The 15929-nt window shown below is 44.4% G+C and overlaps 1 protein-coding gene across 2 annotated transcripts in view; it reads right to left on the bottom strand.

The window, feature by feature from the left end:
• The window catches only part of TMOD1 (tropomodulin 1), a 118051-nt gene that overhangs the window by 71665 nt on the left and 30457 nt on the right, over positions 1 to 15929 (bottom strand). For both annotated transcript variants that reach the window (XM_077475289.1, XM_077475290.1), the window contains exon 4: positions 93 to 212. In XM_077475289.1, the coding sequence (XP_077331415.1) occupies positions 93 to 212 (120 nt within the window). The remainder of the gene's footprint in view (positions 1 to 92; positions 213 to 15929) is intronic.

Here is a 15929-nt window from a genome sequence, read left to right as displayed (position 1 = left end):
GAAGAATAAATGCCATTTTAGGTGACAACATCACTGAGGGCTTTCATGGACACAGTTATACTCACTCACATGCAGTCCTGATATAGACGTACCTGCAATGTCACATAGTTCAGCATCCGAGGCATTGGCTAAAGCTTCCTCCAGTTCAGGCTCCAAAGTGACATTTTCTAAAACTGGGTCAATTGGCTTCTTTTTTGGTGTCCAGGGTTTTCCTGAAAATAGGTAGAACATCAGAATTGCATCCCTAAGTAAATGGCTATTTTTTGCACATCAAAAAATATAATAGAACCAATCTTTAATATTATACCGATGCAACAGACTTCCATCATACACAGACAAATACAACCATAATTTCCATTGTGTTAACAGGATTTTAAATGGACAACAAAATTGTTATATCGCTGTTTGAGGCAAGATTGTGTGCAGATTAGGTATAAATAGCACCTTCATCTCAGTAAAAACTCCATAGCTTGCCTATAGGTGGCTGTGTCTTCAACAAATTTGGTCACCTAAATTTATGGGCAAATCTGTACTGAGTCTCCCAAGTGAACCCTGTGGACAAATAAGCAACAATGAAGATGGCTGCATTATAAACGCATACCTACATCACCATGCATATGCATATATTAACCAAACAGTGCTGTGGACCATGGTACATACATGCCCCAGTTACCTGATAGCACGGTCTACATCAACCTAATTATTCAGGTAATTATCTCATGTATGGCAAGGGTAAACTATAAGAAAAGTATATAGTGCTACTACCCATCCAAACAAGAAGACTCACTGCTCCAGGTGAGGTTTTGAAAGCCTGATGATCTGGGCAGGTGCCCGCCTTGGCTTGCCTCCACATATAGTCAAAAGAAGAAATGGCCACACTCTGTACTCAATCAAAATTCTTTTATTCAGAACATCCTAAAGTGTTGACAGAAAGCTAGTAGATGCATTTCACACACTCCAAGTGTGCTTAGTCATTACACAGGATGAGCAGCATAGATTTCCTTATAAAGCCCCACCTAGTTGCATAGCAGGTGACTCTAATCATTGAATTGCATGCTTCCTGTTATATGATACACATAGAAATTAAGAAAGCAGAAAAACCTACAGCAACCCATTGCAACACACAAACATATAAATATGTGGTGCATCGCATAGGGATTAATGTAGAGTAGCACAATCGTATAATGTGAAAAGACATTATAAAAATGTGTACATATATTAGTAAATAGAGATAAACATGCTCAAGAACACACACCATAAAACCATTGTAATCACCATATTAGATTAAAACAAGTCTGTGTAACCCATCATATACCATCCCTTAGCAGGAGAATGCACACACGCATCACACATACACAAATATATATATATGTGTAAATGCATTTGTACCCACCCGTAGAATATCTCCCTCCATCATAAAAACATAATCAACATATATCACTATATACATAACTCTAGGGAGATAATTCAAAAAATCTTTCTCCATTGCCCCCAAATGAACAACGGAGAAAGGGTGGACAATAGAGGGCAGAGCAAAGGGAGAAAAACACAAAGACAGAAAAGACAAAGAGACAAAGAAGATTGAGCAGCAAGAGATGTGAGACTGCATTAAAATTATCAACGAATATGTATCAATCTATATATAGTCAGTAAAAACCGACATACATCAACCCATATCTCTATAAACTCATAAAACACCAAATATGGCAAGACACATCTAGAGGACTGTACGGAGGAAAAGACCAGGGCAGTAAATATAAGGCCAAATTTTCAGCTGCCCTCCATTCACTCAATGTATATATATATATATATATATATATATATATATATATATATATATATATATATATATATATATATATATATATATATATATATATATATATATATATATAAAACAAAAGATAGTAGATAATGAAAGATGAATAGATCATTATGCAGTTATTTTTGAATATTTGTATTAATGCTCTGTCGAGAGAGTGTATTCATCACATTTATTCATAATAATGGGTTACAACCATTCTTGTTCATCATGGAAGATGGGACATCCATGTTCATTCCCTTTCTGGAGTACCTGAATTGTAATACCAATAATCTCACCTTTACTGGTGAAGTTCATAATGATGAAATACATTTTGTAAATGTACTCCTGAAGGGACTGAACATGAGAGTCAGCACGTCCCTATATACAAAGCCTCTGTCAGGTAATTGTCTTCTGTTAGCTCAATCAGGACATCCCAGACACACAATAAAAGGTATACCTGTGGGACAATTTTTACGAGTGAGAAGAATCTGCAGAGATGATTTGTATTTTGAAGGTGAGACAGCATCCCTGTTCCAACGTTTTTTGGAGAGAGGATATCCAAGGTGGATGATTGATAGGGCTCTGACTATTGCTAGAAGTAAGAACCGGTGGACCTTATCAGGGGGAAATTTGCGCACTGGGGATTGTCATCTGGACTTTATCTACAGCAATGAATTTAAGGAGATTAGAGATATAATCACCAAACATGTAACCCATTATTATGAATAAATGTGATGAATACTCTCTCTCGACAGAGCATTAATACAATACCATAACTACTTGGTAGTTATAACTAAGGCCTTGTAGACTGAAAATCGTCAACTGGTTTTATCTGCGTTGAAACATGAAGATTCGTAAGAGCAACAACCGGCTGTGCAGATCATCTTAATGAACAAATGTAAACTTATACCTTTATTTACAGACAGCAGTCTCATATAAGCACAACCAGAGGCTCATTTTTCTTAAAGCTTATGTATGATCAAAAATGTAAAATCATATATTCATTTCTCCATTGTATTTCAATTATTTCTAGCCTACTCCCAATAATCTGAATGATCTTGAAGTCTGTAAACTTACTTTGTGAAGATCCCCACACATTTACTTCCTTGGATTCTGTGACACATATTCACTACACCCTGTGCGTAGGCACTGCTGTGTCACACATTTCACAAAGCCTGCCTTTCTTAACTACAGAGGTGCTGAAAGCAGGAGTTTCAGGAGGCAGAGTCAGAACATGAGTCACTGCTTGCAGGCAGCAAGGTAGTGCTTAGAAATGAAAAATAAACAGCAAAGGAGAAGCTGCAAAGCATGCTGGGAGTTAGGGTTGCCACCTGTAATGGAATGGCCCGGACAGTCCGGGTTTTGACACTTGTGCCTGGGTTTCTGTCCTCCTGAAACCCGGACACAGCGCTGGCACCACCATAAGGCAGCCACCTTAGGACACCCAGCTGAGGGGGGCAGATTAATGTAGGGGCTCAGGGAGCTGCGGGGCACTGCATGAAGGCCTGGTCATGATTAGGCTCACTCCTGTGACAGCAAGTGCTAGGAACGGCACAGCGAATGCGGCAAGGTGCGGGCAGGATGACATCCCCGCTCCAGCTACCATCTCCATAGTGCAGGCGGGCCAGGAGACAGAGGCTGCGGAAAAGGATAGCAGTGAGGGTGGGACAAGGAAGCACCAATAGCCCGGGAGGGAGAAGACCTCTGAAGATGCAGGTATAGCATCCCCGGCGCCTGTCAGAACCTGGAATCTCCAGACTCATTTAATCTCCTCTCCACTCTCAGGCTCAGGAGGACAGGCTGAGAAGTAGGACCATAGAATAAAGACAGACGGGAGGTGCAGGCAGCCAGGGACCACTCCACCTCACAGAAATCCACTGCAGAGCACCTCTGCGACCACAAAAATGGGTTCTGCTGGGTACTGCCAGCTGCTGGCATGAAAGGTATTGTACTGACCATCACACACACCTTCTGGCAGACAGGGACTGGGACATGGGGGAACAAGAGGGGCTGCAGACAGGGCTAGGGGTCCCTTTGTGTCCCTCTGTCACCCCTCCTCTCTCTGACCCCCTCTCTTTGTCACCCCTCCAACCCCTCTCTCTCACCCCCGTGACCCCTTCGCTCTCACCTCCTCTCCCTCACTTCTCTCTCTCACCCCCCTCACCTCCCTCTCTTTCTGTGTCACCCTTCTCTCTCTCTCCCCCCTTTCTATCTATCCCCCTCTCTTTCACCCCCCCTTATCCCCCCTCTCTCTCACCCCGTCTCTCTAAGATCCCCTCTCTCTCACCCCCTCTCTCTCTTACCTTCTCTCTCTCTCACCCCTCTCTCTTTTACCACCCCTTTCTCTCTGTCACCCCTCTCTCTCGCTTATCCCTCTCTCCCTCTTACCTCCCTCCCTCCCTCTCTATCACCCCTCTCTCTTTCTGTCACCCCTCTCTCTTTCTGTCACCCCTTTCAACCTCCCTCTCTTATCCCCTCTCTCTTTGCCTACCCCCACACTCTTTCTGCCCCCTCTCTCCTACCGCTCTCTCTTACCTTCCCTCTCTCTGACCCCCTCTCTCTCTCTTTCATTCCATCTCTCTCTGTCACCCCTCTCTCTCTTTCACACCCTTTTCTCTCACTCTGTCCCCCCTCTATGTCATCCCTCTCTCACTCACCCCTCTCTCTGACCCCTCTCTCTGACCCCCCTTTCTCTCTCATCCCCCTCTCTCTGATCCTGATCTCTTTTGCCTCTCTCTCACCCACCCTCTATCTCTCTCTGACTCCCTCTCTCTCTGACCCCTTCTCTATGTTGCCCCTTTCTCACCCCCCTCTCTCTCACCCCCCTCTATCTGACCCCTTTTTTCTGTTGTCCATTTCTAATCCCCCTCTCTCTCTCTACCCTCCCTCGCTCTCACTGTTGCCTTTCTCTCGCCCTCCCCTCTCTCCCTCCGTCACCACCTCTCTCTCTCACCCCCTCTCTCTCTCTCACCCCCTCTCTCTCTCTCACCCCCCTCTCTCTATCTCACCCCTCCTCTCTCTCTCTCAACCCCTCTCTCTTACCCCCTCTCTCTCACCCTTCTCTCTCTCTCACCCTTCTCTCTCCCAACCCTCATTTTTCTGACCACCCTCTCTCTCACCTTCCATCTCTCTGACCCCCTCTCACTCTCTCTCACCCCCTCTCTCTGACCCCTCTCTCCCTGTCGCCCCTCTCTCTCTCACACCCTTTCTCTATTGCCCCTCTCTTACCCCCTTTCTCTCTCTGACCCCCTCTCTCAGTTGCCTATCTCTCACCCCCCATCTCTCTGATTACCTCTCTTTGTTTCCTCTCTCTCATCCCCCTCTCTTACCTGCTCTCTTTCTCTCTCACCCCATCTTTTTCATCCCTCCTCTCTCTCCCTTACCCCTACTTTCTGTCACCCTCCTCTGTCTCTCTGTCATCCCCTCCCTTTCTCTGTCACCCTCTCTCTCTGTCACACCCCTCTCTCTCTTTCTGTTACCCCCTTTCTCCCTCTGTCACCCCCCTCACTCTCTGTCACCCTCCCTCTCTCTCTCTCTGTTATGCCTCTCTCTTCACCAGACTCTAATATAATGGGGGTCTGTAAGGGGGGAACTGATATAAGGGGACTCTGAGCTAATGGGGGGGGGGGTGCTAATATAAATGGACTCTAATCTAATGGGGTTCTGTAAGGGGGTGCTGATATATGATGACTCTAATGGGGGATGCTGACTGCTGATTTAATAGTTAATGGATATCAGTACAACCACACACCCCCCTTAAAGACCCCCATTAGATTAGTGTCTGGTGAAAAATGTCCGGTATTGAAGTGGTTGTTGGGCTTCCACCAATGGATCTTTAATAGAAAGCTCTATTTGTATGAAACAATGATAACAATTTAATTGGGGTACACTGTTGAATGACACCCAGCATCTTCAACCTACTGAGCCCAAGCTGTCAAAGGTACACCCCTGGGGATACGTCATCATGGGTTCTTATTACACCTGCGCAGAATGGTGCTTTTACATCAATACATAAATTCTGTGTTGTGTGCGGGAAGAAGGACCGCCCTAGATTAAAATATATGCACAGTGTATGCTACAAAAAAAAATTCTTTTCTCTGGTTAAGTGTTCGGATTTGGCTTGAAGAAAAGGTGGCAACCCTACTGGGAATCCAGGAAGTTGTGGAAAGGGATGGCCAGGAGACAGGCAGAACTCACAATATGAAGGAGGATTTTTCAAGTACGGTAGTCTTATATCAGATTGTCAAATATAACTATTGTTTGTACTGTCATTACAATGCTGATGTTGTAAAGTGAAAGTGTATGCGCTGTCAGTAAACCTTTGAATGCACAATATAGTCTTTCTACAGTAAAATCCCATGTCAGGAATGTTAAAACACTGCCTTGGTTGTTATTTCCTAAACAAGATACAGTAATGTAATAAAATATTCTCAGGATTGGTTGTTTTCCATGATGTTGGTTTTATATATAAATTGGTAATCAAGCTCTATCCTTTTCAGAACTGGGTGACTTTTCTGTCTATTATTAGAAGCACTGAAGTCATCCTGTTACCATACTTCTGATCCTTCCAAAGATTTGTTCATGGCGCAACATTAGTAGGTCATTATTTGCATGCTCATATGTACGGCATTTCACAAAAGTGAGTACACCCCTCACATTTTTGTAAATATTTTATTATATCTTTTCATGTGGCAACGCTGAAAAAATTACACTTTGCTACAATGTAAAGTAGTGAGTGTACAGCTTGTATAATAGTGTTCAATCTCAATCTCTCATACTGGTCACTGCAAGTTCAACATGGCACTTCATGGCAAAGAACTCTCTGAGGATCTGAAAGAATTGCTGCTCTACATAAAGATAGCCTAGGCTATAAGATGATTGCCAAGACCCTGAATTTGAGCTGCAGCATAGTGGCCAAGACCATACAACAGGACAGATTCCACTCAGAAGAGGCCTCGCCATGATCAACCAAAGAAGTTGAGTGCACGTGCTAAGCATCATATCCAGAGGTTGCCTTTGGGAAATAGACGTATGAGTGCTGCCAGCATTGCTGCAGAGGTTGAAGTGGGGGGGGGTCAGCCTGTCAGTGCGCAGACAATACGCTGCACACTGAATCAATTTTGTCTGCATAGCTGTCATCCCAGAAGGAAGCCTCTTCTAAAGATGCTGCACAAGAAAGCCCGCAAACAGTTTTCTGAAGACAAGCAGACTAAGGACATGGATTACTGGAACCATGCCCTGTGGTCTGATTAGACCAAAATAAACCTATTTGGTTCAGATGGTATTAAGCGGGTGTGGCAGCAACCAGGTGAGGAATACAAAGACAAGTGTGTCTTGCCTACAGTCAAGCATGGTGGTGGGAGTGTCATGGTCTGGGGCTGCAAGCACTGGGGAGCTACATTTTATTGAGGGAACCATGAATGCCAACATGTACTGTGACATACTGAAACAAAGCATGATGCCCTCTCTTCGGAGACTTGGCCGCAGGGCAGTATTCCTACATGATAACGACCCCAAACACACCTCCAAGACAACCACTGCCTTGCTAAAGAAGCTGAGGGTAAAGGAGATGGACTGGTCAAGCATGTCTCCAGACCTAAACTCTATCAAGCATCTGTGGGGCATCCTCAAACTGAAGGTGGATCATCTACCAGCTCCGTGATAGTGTCATGGAGGAGTGGAAGAGGACTCCAGTGGCAACCTGTGAAGCTCTGGTGAACTCCATGCCCAAGACGGTTAAGGCAGTGCTGGAAAATAAAGGTGGCCACACAAAATATTGACATTTTCACTTAGGGGCTTACTCACTTTTGTTGCCAGTGGTTTAGACATGAATGGCTATGTGTTGAGTTATTTTGAGGGGACAGCAAATTTACACTGTTATACAAGCTGTACACTCACTACTTTACATTGTAGCAAAGTATCATTTCTTCAGTGTTGTCAGATGAAAAGATATAATAAAATATTTACAAAAATGTGAGGGGTGTACTCACTTTTGTGAGATACTGTATTTCCACTTAAAGGATTGGAAATCTTCAATACATGAATATGAAATGAATATGGAACTTTTGTTTTTTCAAAAAAAATGTTTGCAGACAGCGTGATATAAATAATTGTATTAATGTTTTTTAAAGCCTATATATCAGCAAACTTATTACCAGCTATAAAAAGGTTAAGTGCTGAAGCTCCCCCCCCCCCCCCCAAACCGTCATATTCCCCCCTAGTTTGTGAATGATGACTGGTGATCCAACGCACCAGTCTGTGCCCACCCTGACTGGTTGCTACTTCGTAATGTCATCACACTGTCCAGTCTTCTATAGGCTATGAGGACCCGACACTGTAGAGTCAATAGTAAATGTCTACATCACACAGGCAGCAACATGGACATAAAAGAGGACCCTCCTACATGAAGTAGGGAATATACAGTAGATGTGTCAGTGAGTGATATAAACAGAAGACCCTAGGAATGCATCCAGAGTGCTTCACACCACAAAAAAGCCCTCTGGATGCATTCTGGATACGTTTTTGCTTACAGTTCACACCACACTCAATTCCGTTGCATTTTTGATGCATTTTGCTATGTTCCAGTATAGTTCAGTTTAGAAAAAATTCAACTTGTTCTTTTTTTTTCTGCACCGGAAACTGACTGGAACTGACTGAGCTAGGGTGAACTAGGGCAATTGAAAAACACTGTGTATGCATTTTTGATGCAGAAAAAACGTACTGGACTGCAGCTGGTATGTAAGAAACAATTCTCCAGTGCCCCTCCCTAGCCCCCTAAATACACTAGACTTATGCCCCGTACACGCCATCCGAATATCGTACGAAAACGGTCATCCGAGGAAGGATCGTATAAATTTCGGATCGTGTGTACACTACTTCCGACAGCCGATCACGACCGTTCAACCAATATTATTAGATCGGAAATGCGCTTCCAGATCGTACGATTTTCATTTAGTCAGTATAGTTGTCGTCCGAAAATACAATACAAATACATTACAACACATGACATCACTTACTATTTTTTTTTCGATCGTACGAGAATTTTCGTGACTTTATTTAGCTATTCAATTTCTACTTGCGATTATTACCCGAAAACGGTCATACGATCAGTCATACGATATTCGGATCGTGTGTACGGGGCATTAACTATATCACCCCGCAGGTGCATACTTAGCCACCTTTCCCCAAGGTGTATACCGTATATACTCGAGTATAGGCCGACCCGAGTATAAGCCGAGGCCCCCAATTTACCCCCAAAAAACTGGGAAACCTATTGACTCGTGTATAAGCCGAGGGTGAGATATGCCTGTCCATCCCTGTGTGTGTGTCCATCCATCCATCCATCCCTGTGTGTGTGTGTGTCCATCCATCCCTGTGTGTGTGTGTGTCCATCCATCCATCCATCCCTGTGTGTGTGTCCATCCATCCATCCATCCCTGTGTGTGTGTGTGTCCATCCATCCATCCATCCCTGTGTGTGTGTCCATCCATCCATCCATCCCTGTGTGTGTGTGTGTCCATCCGTGTGTGTGTGTGTGTGTGTGTGTGGCCTTGTGTGTCCAGCCTACCTGTGTCCCGAGCCTCCGTCCGGTCCCAAGCCTCCGTCCGGTCCCGAGCCTCCGTCCGGTCCCGTCCCGTCCCGAGCCTCCGTCCGGTCCCGTCCCGTCCCGAGCCTCCGTCCGGTCCCGTCCCGAGCCTCCGTCCGGTCCCGTCCCGTCCCGAGACTCCGTCCGGTCCCGTCCCGTCCCGAGCCGAGCCTCCGTCCGGTCCCGTCCCAGGATCACCGCTCTTCGTCGGCGCCCATTCCCCTGTTCAAATGCCGCGCCTCCCTGTCTGTGATAGGCGGAACACAATTTCCCAGCAGCCTGTGTTCCGCCTATCACGGACATCGTCTCATCCTCGTCCGTAGTACGAGGATGAGACGATGTCCGTGATAGGCGGAACACAGGCTGCTGGGAAATTCAGTGTTCCGCCTATCACAGGCGAAGGCGGAGCCGGAGGCGCGGCTTTTGAATTATAGAATGGCCGCTGTCTGTCTGCTCGACACGCTGATCGAGCAGGCAGACAGCGATGACTCGAGTATAAGCCGAGGGGGGCACTTTCAGCCTCAAAAAAGAGGCTGAAAATCTCGGCTTATACTCGAGTATATACGGTACTTATCCTTTATGACAAAGGAGGCCTCCCACTAACTCCCCATAGAGTAACTTCCTATTTAAATCCATTAACATTAGTGCACATACCTTCATTTTCCTGCAACATAGTTTAAAAAGTAAATTGTTTTTGGCTTTCTTTACAACTCCCCACCATGTTTTAAGTGCAACTAGGAATTTCTGTTTTATTTTTAGCGATTTGAGGGTTTTTATGCTTCAATACGCTTTCTGCCGCTTATTGTATCAGTGTTTCATGATACTTGGCCTTATGCAGACTACACTGAATGAATATATATATTAGATGAATGGAATAAACATTGATTTACAAAAAAATTAAGTGAAAGGTATCACAGACAGGAACAAAAATGATGTCAGGAAACTTTCCAAATGCATTTAAACCTAAGATAAGAATGTAGTATGGCATGAGGACTGTGGGATTGTCTGGATAAGAGATACCAACCACAGAGCACACATAGCAAGGAGGCAGGAATGTTACACAGGGTCTATTTCTGGCCTGTCCCTAAACAGTGACTGCCAGACAAGAGAACAAAGGGGCAGCCATGTTTTATAAAATAGCCACTCACCAATGCCAAATATAACCCACTCATCAGGGATGAATTTAGAAACCACTCACTTGGACTAAATCTAACCTTTATTGGCTTATTAACTTGTTAATCTTGTAAGGGATTGAACAGCTGTGACACTACAACCACCTCCTCATTCACAACACATGTCACTGTTCTCTACCATGACTTTGATTTCTTACACTGAAAAGCAAATTGATATCACTCTTTGGTGAGACATTACATTAGAAGCTGTCCATCATGTTTTGGGGCTTTTCTGTTTAAATAATTTTTATTGTTTTTTGAAGCGATATAACAAGAGTCATGCACACGCAGGGGCTAAAAAATCGAACAGAATGTGTAAACAAACATTAAAGCGGAGGTCCACCCTAAAGTGGACCTTCCGCTCATCGGAACCCTCCCCCCCTCCGGCGCCACAATTGGCACCTTTCAGGGGGGAGGGGGGTGCAGATACCTGTACAGTACAGGTATCTGCACCCACTTCCGGGATAGCTCTCCGCGGAAAGGGGCGTAGATTACGCCCCTTTCCGCAAGCACCCGCCCCTTTCTGCAAGTGCCCCGCTGCCTGCTGGGAAACACACAGATCCCAGAGGCAGCGGGGACCGTCCTTATTGCGCAGCGCGATTCGCGCATGCGCAGTAGCGAACCGGGAAATGAAGCCGAAAGGCTCCATTTCCTGATTCCCATACCCAAGATGGCGGCGGCAGCACCCGACAGACGATCTAGAGATCGGCTTCGGGTGCCGACATCGCGGGCGCGCTGGACAGGTAAGTGTCACTATTTTAAAAGTCAGCAGCTGCAGTATTTGTAGCTGCTGGCTTTAAAAAAAAAAAAAAAAACGCGGAGTCCCAGCGGACTCCCGCTTTAATATCATACATTTTTTTCTAGTTCTATAGGAAGATGTTGTTTAAGACCCATTATGATGTTAGAGTAGCGTGTGGGTTGTCCAAGTTGCTATAATGACAGATAGGTCCAGGCAAGAAAAGATATATACCTATGTAAAGAAGAGTAGAAAGAGAAGAGTTATAGTAAGAACTGGTAGGGGGATGGGACCTGGATACTGTATGTTTTAAGAGTTCTTAAGCCCCCTTTCACAGTGGAGGTGTTTTTCAGACGCTAAAGGGCTAAAACTAGTGCCTGTAATGCACCAGCAAAATGCCTCCCCTATAGCCCCAGTGTATGAGCCAGAGTGCTTTCACACAGGGGCGGTGCGCTTGCAGGATGTTAGAAAAAGTCCTGTAAGCAGCATCTTTGGGCCCCTGCCCATTGGAAAGCATTGGCACCACTGCCGTAGCGCCTGCAAAGCGATTCGGCAGCGGTGCTTTTCGGGCATATATAACCCTTTCTTTGGTCACTAGTGGGGCTTAAAAGTGCCACGCTAGCAGCCGAAAAACACTGCTAAAACGACGGGAAAGCGCTGATAAGACTAGCGGCACTTTGCCGCTAATGGTGCCAGTGTGAAAGTGGTCTAAAAGAGGACTTCAAAGCATTGGCTATAATTTTCTTTGCTGCCAGAAACAAATATGTAGCCTAATTCTGTTGCTACAAAAACAGTCTTGGAATTTTGTGGTGAATCCATGATGCAAATCTTCCAATCCACCACATCCCAAAGGTGCTCTATTGGATTGAGATCTGGTGACTGTGGAGGCCACTGGAGTACAATGAACTCATTGTCATGTTCAAGAAACCAGTTTCAGATGATTTGAGCTTTGTGACAATGTGTATTATCCTGCTAGATGTAGCCACCAGAAGATGAGTACAGTGTAGACATAAAGGGATGGACATGGCCAGCAACAATACTCAGGTAGGCCTTAGCGTTTAAACGATACTCAATTGGTACTAAGGGGCCCAAAGTGTGCCAAGAAAACACCATTACACCACCACCACCAGTCTGAACCATTGATACAAGGCAGGATGTGCAAATTGTAGCCTCCGTTTCCTGTTCCTAGCTGACAGGAGTGGTCTTCTGCTGCTGTAGTAGATCTGCTTTAAGGTTCAGGTGCTGTGCGTTCAGAGATGGTTTTCTGTATACCTTGGTTGTAACAAATGGTTATTTGAGTTACTGTTGCCTTTCTATCATCTCAAACCAGTCTGCTCATTCTCCTGACATCAACATGGCATTTTCAGCTACACAACTGCCGCTCACTGGACATTTTCTCTTTTTCAGACCATTCTGTGTAAGCCTTAGAGATGGTTGTGCGTGAAAATCCCAGTACCACAGTTTTTTAAATAATCAGACCAGCCTGTCTGGCACCAACAACCATGTCATGTTCAAAGTCACTCAAATCCCTTTCTTTCCCATTCTGATGCTTGGTTTGAACTTCAGCAAGTTGTCTTTACCACATCTAGATGCCTAAATGCATTGAGTTGCTGCCATGTGATTGGCTGATTAGCAATTTGTGTTACCAAACAATTGAACAGGTGTACCAAATAAAGTGGCCGGTGAATGTATGAAGCAGGGTTTTAAGGAAGCCAAATGTTATTGATGAAAATGCAATCAGACAGGACCATCAGAGATGTAGTACATCCCCATGCGATCACATCCCCTAAAGCACCTTGATGGGGAATATTCCTATTTCTTTAGTATTGTTGGCTCACAATATCTAAGAATGAATTTTACGCATGGTTGCCCTAGATGACCTAATGCTATAGGAATGTCATTGTAAAGTGACCAGGATGGGCTATCTCTTTAAAAGGTAGTACTGCTATTCAGAGTTTGTATTTGATCCAATGTTACCCTATATACTACAGCCAAAACTTGGAATAGTCAGTCTGGTCTCAGGGCTGCTTAAATTCACGTGCCTGGTTTTGATCATCTGTGCCAAGCCACAAAAGAAGCAGGCAGAACTCCTTGGCAAAAAAGGCATCTATAGTTAAGTATTCTTGTTACATTTTCTAATTTTATTACATTTGTTATCTGTATCTGTCATTACTTGATTAAATGGTATACATACTGTATAAGTGTCTCTGTGATCTCTCTTTGCGCATCTTGAATAAAACTCCAAAAACATAAACTATCACATAACCGCGATAAAACACATCTCTCACTGTAGGTCGAGATAGTTTGAGTTGTTCCAGCTGGTACTCAATACCTCCAAAAGACAACGTTGTAGTAGGCTATTTTCTGGATAGATGTGTTATAGGAACGTGAGGTCTCATTCCCATTTCTGAACTTATGAAATAGATGAATGAGATGAACACGCATTTAACATAGAGTATAAAAGCCATACGAGTCTGGACGACCCTGGGGAACACAGGCATGTGTGTTCGAAGGGCTAACTCTGGGTATGGGAAAATTTTTGAGTTTTCATTTGTCTTATAATATTTTAAGCAATAGTGTTGAAAATCAGGTGAGGTACTGGTTAAATAAAAAAAAGCAAGCACAGCATTAAAGTGGTTATAAACTAAAATGTTTTTTTACCCTAATGCATTCTCTACACATTCCACTGCTTGTTCCCATCACCCCACTCCCTAATAGTTACTTGAGTCCTCTATCAATCCAGAGCTGTGCTAGAATGCAGTTCTTCTCTCCCCTCTCATAGGCTGTACTGATAGCAGGGGGGAGTCATTGGCTCCTGCTGCTGTCAATCAAACCCCAAGAGAAGGGAGCTAGGGGCATGGCCGAGCTGCTCTGTGTGTGTGTCTATGGATGCACATAGCCTGAATGGGGGGCCCATCACACGTGTATCCCCATAACAAGCAGCTTACTATGGGGGCACAAGAGTAGAAATGAAGAGTGCTGGCGGGGGACCTCAAAAGAGGAGAAATGGGGCTACCATTGTGCACAGCAGGTAAATATAACATCTTTTTTATTTTAAGAAAAAAACAAAGGCTTCCAATCATTTTAAATTAAGTTTGTTGCTCTGGTTGCTGGGATATCCCGCATGGTTTGAAATTTCTCAAAATAAGCAATCAGCCACAAGCATTATGCTCCTTTAACCAGAGAAAAGCCCTGGCTTTATTACTTTCTCAGTTTCTGCTGTCTTGACTTTCATTTCTGTAAACCTGTTCTGGGTTGCTCAGAAGTTAGGCAAGACACAGGCAGGCATAATGTCCAAAAAAATCAGTTTAATTTAAAGCAGAGCTCCACCCAAAAGGGAAAGTTCCGCTTTAAGAACTTGTCCCCTGTTCCTTTTGAACAGTTGGCACTTTTGAGGATTGGGGGGGTTGGGTGGGGGGAGCAGGTACCCAACTTTGTCAGCTACCTGCTTTCTATTTCCATTCCGCTTGGAAACTGAAGTTCTTCTCCCTCCACCCTGCAATCTTCTGGGACACTGACAGGTCCCAGAAGACTGCATCCACCACTCACGATCCGCAGCACAACTCGAACAGTGAGCATCTGGCTGTGAAGCCGCAAGCTGTCGCACACGGTTGCCCATAGTGAATATGCCGGTGCCAGGTACCGAAGACAGCGGGTAAGACCAACTGAGGTGAGCAGACTGCTGGAGGTGAGTGGATTTTTTTTCTAAAAGTCAGCATCTACAGTTTTTGTAGCTGCTGACCTTTATTTTTTTCACTGGTGGCTGAAACTCTGCTTTAACTTATTACCCACACATTTAAAGAAACTAGGCAGACAATTGCCAAAACATGACTACCCAGAAACATCAATTTTGCAAAAGACAAAAATTGGGTGACTTAGATAATGAATAATGAGAAAACAGATGAGAATTTACAGACAGGTTATCAAATCTCCAAAGAACCCTGGGGTATAATACTTGCCACCTGACTTCAGCCACTATCTCTATGAAATATAAAACATTTGACTACTTGCCAAAAAGTGTAAGGATGGCGTGACCCTGGGAAAATTCTGCCTGCTCCCTTGCTTTATCACCTGCATCTAGATCACCACATAATTGCCGTCCATCAACACTTCTACTCCTATTCAGTGGCGGCCGTTGTTTGTTTTTCGGGGGGGGGTGACATCAAACAATCCTATGCCAAATCACAACTATTGTAACACAATTGGGTGGGCTCAGAGTGCAGTGCTCTGTGACCCACGACCACACTTTTTGAAGCCTATTAGAGTCTCTTGCGTTAATCATGTGCTTAAACCCAACCCCCCCCCCCCCCCCACATTGGAATCCTTGTGTCCGGCGTCCCTGCATGTAGATCAGGGGGCTAGGTGCATGGATGGGGAGGCGGCACCCGTGTGCCCCTTGTGGATGGACGGGCCGCCACTGCTCCTATTACAAACTGTTTACTGTCCAACTGAGCAAATAACAGAGAACTGATTTAAATGGGATGCATTTTAAACATATTGTATAACAACACCCTTGTATCCAATCCAAGTGTAAGAATTTGCTAACTAATAAAAATCTGTTGATTAAGAAAAAAAGGATATGCTCTAATTTTTTTTTTTAAAGTGTGCAGCTCTACAGTGCCATGATGTGAA

The sequence above is a fragment of the Lithobates pipiens genome, unplaced genomic scaffold (genome assembly GCF_037356315.1).
Source record: "Lithobates pipiens isolate NorthernLeopardFrog02 unplaced genomic scaffold, aLitPip1_a1.2 Scaffold_13, whole genome shotgun sequence".
NCBI classification, from domain to species: Eukaryota; Metazoa; Chordata; class Amphibia; order Anura; family Ranidae; genus Lithobates; species Lithobates pipiens.
This window is presented reverse-complemented; position numbering and strand designations above follow the sequence as displayed.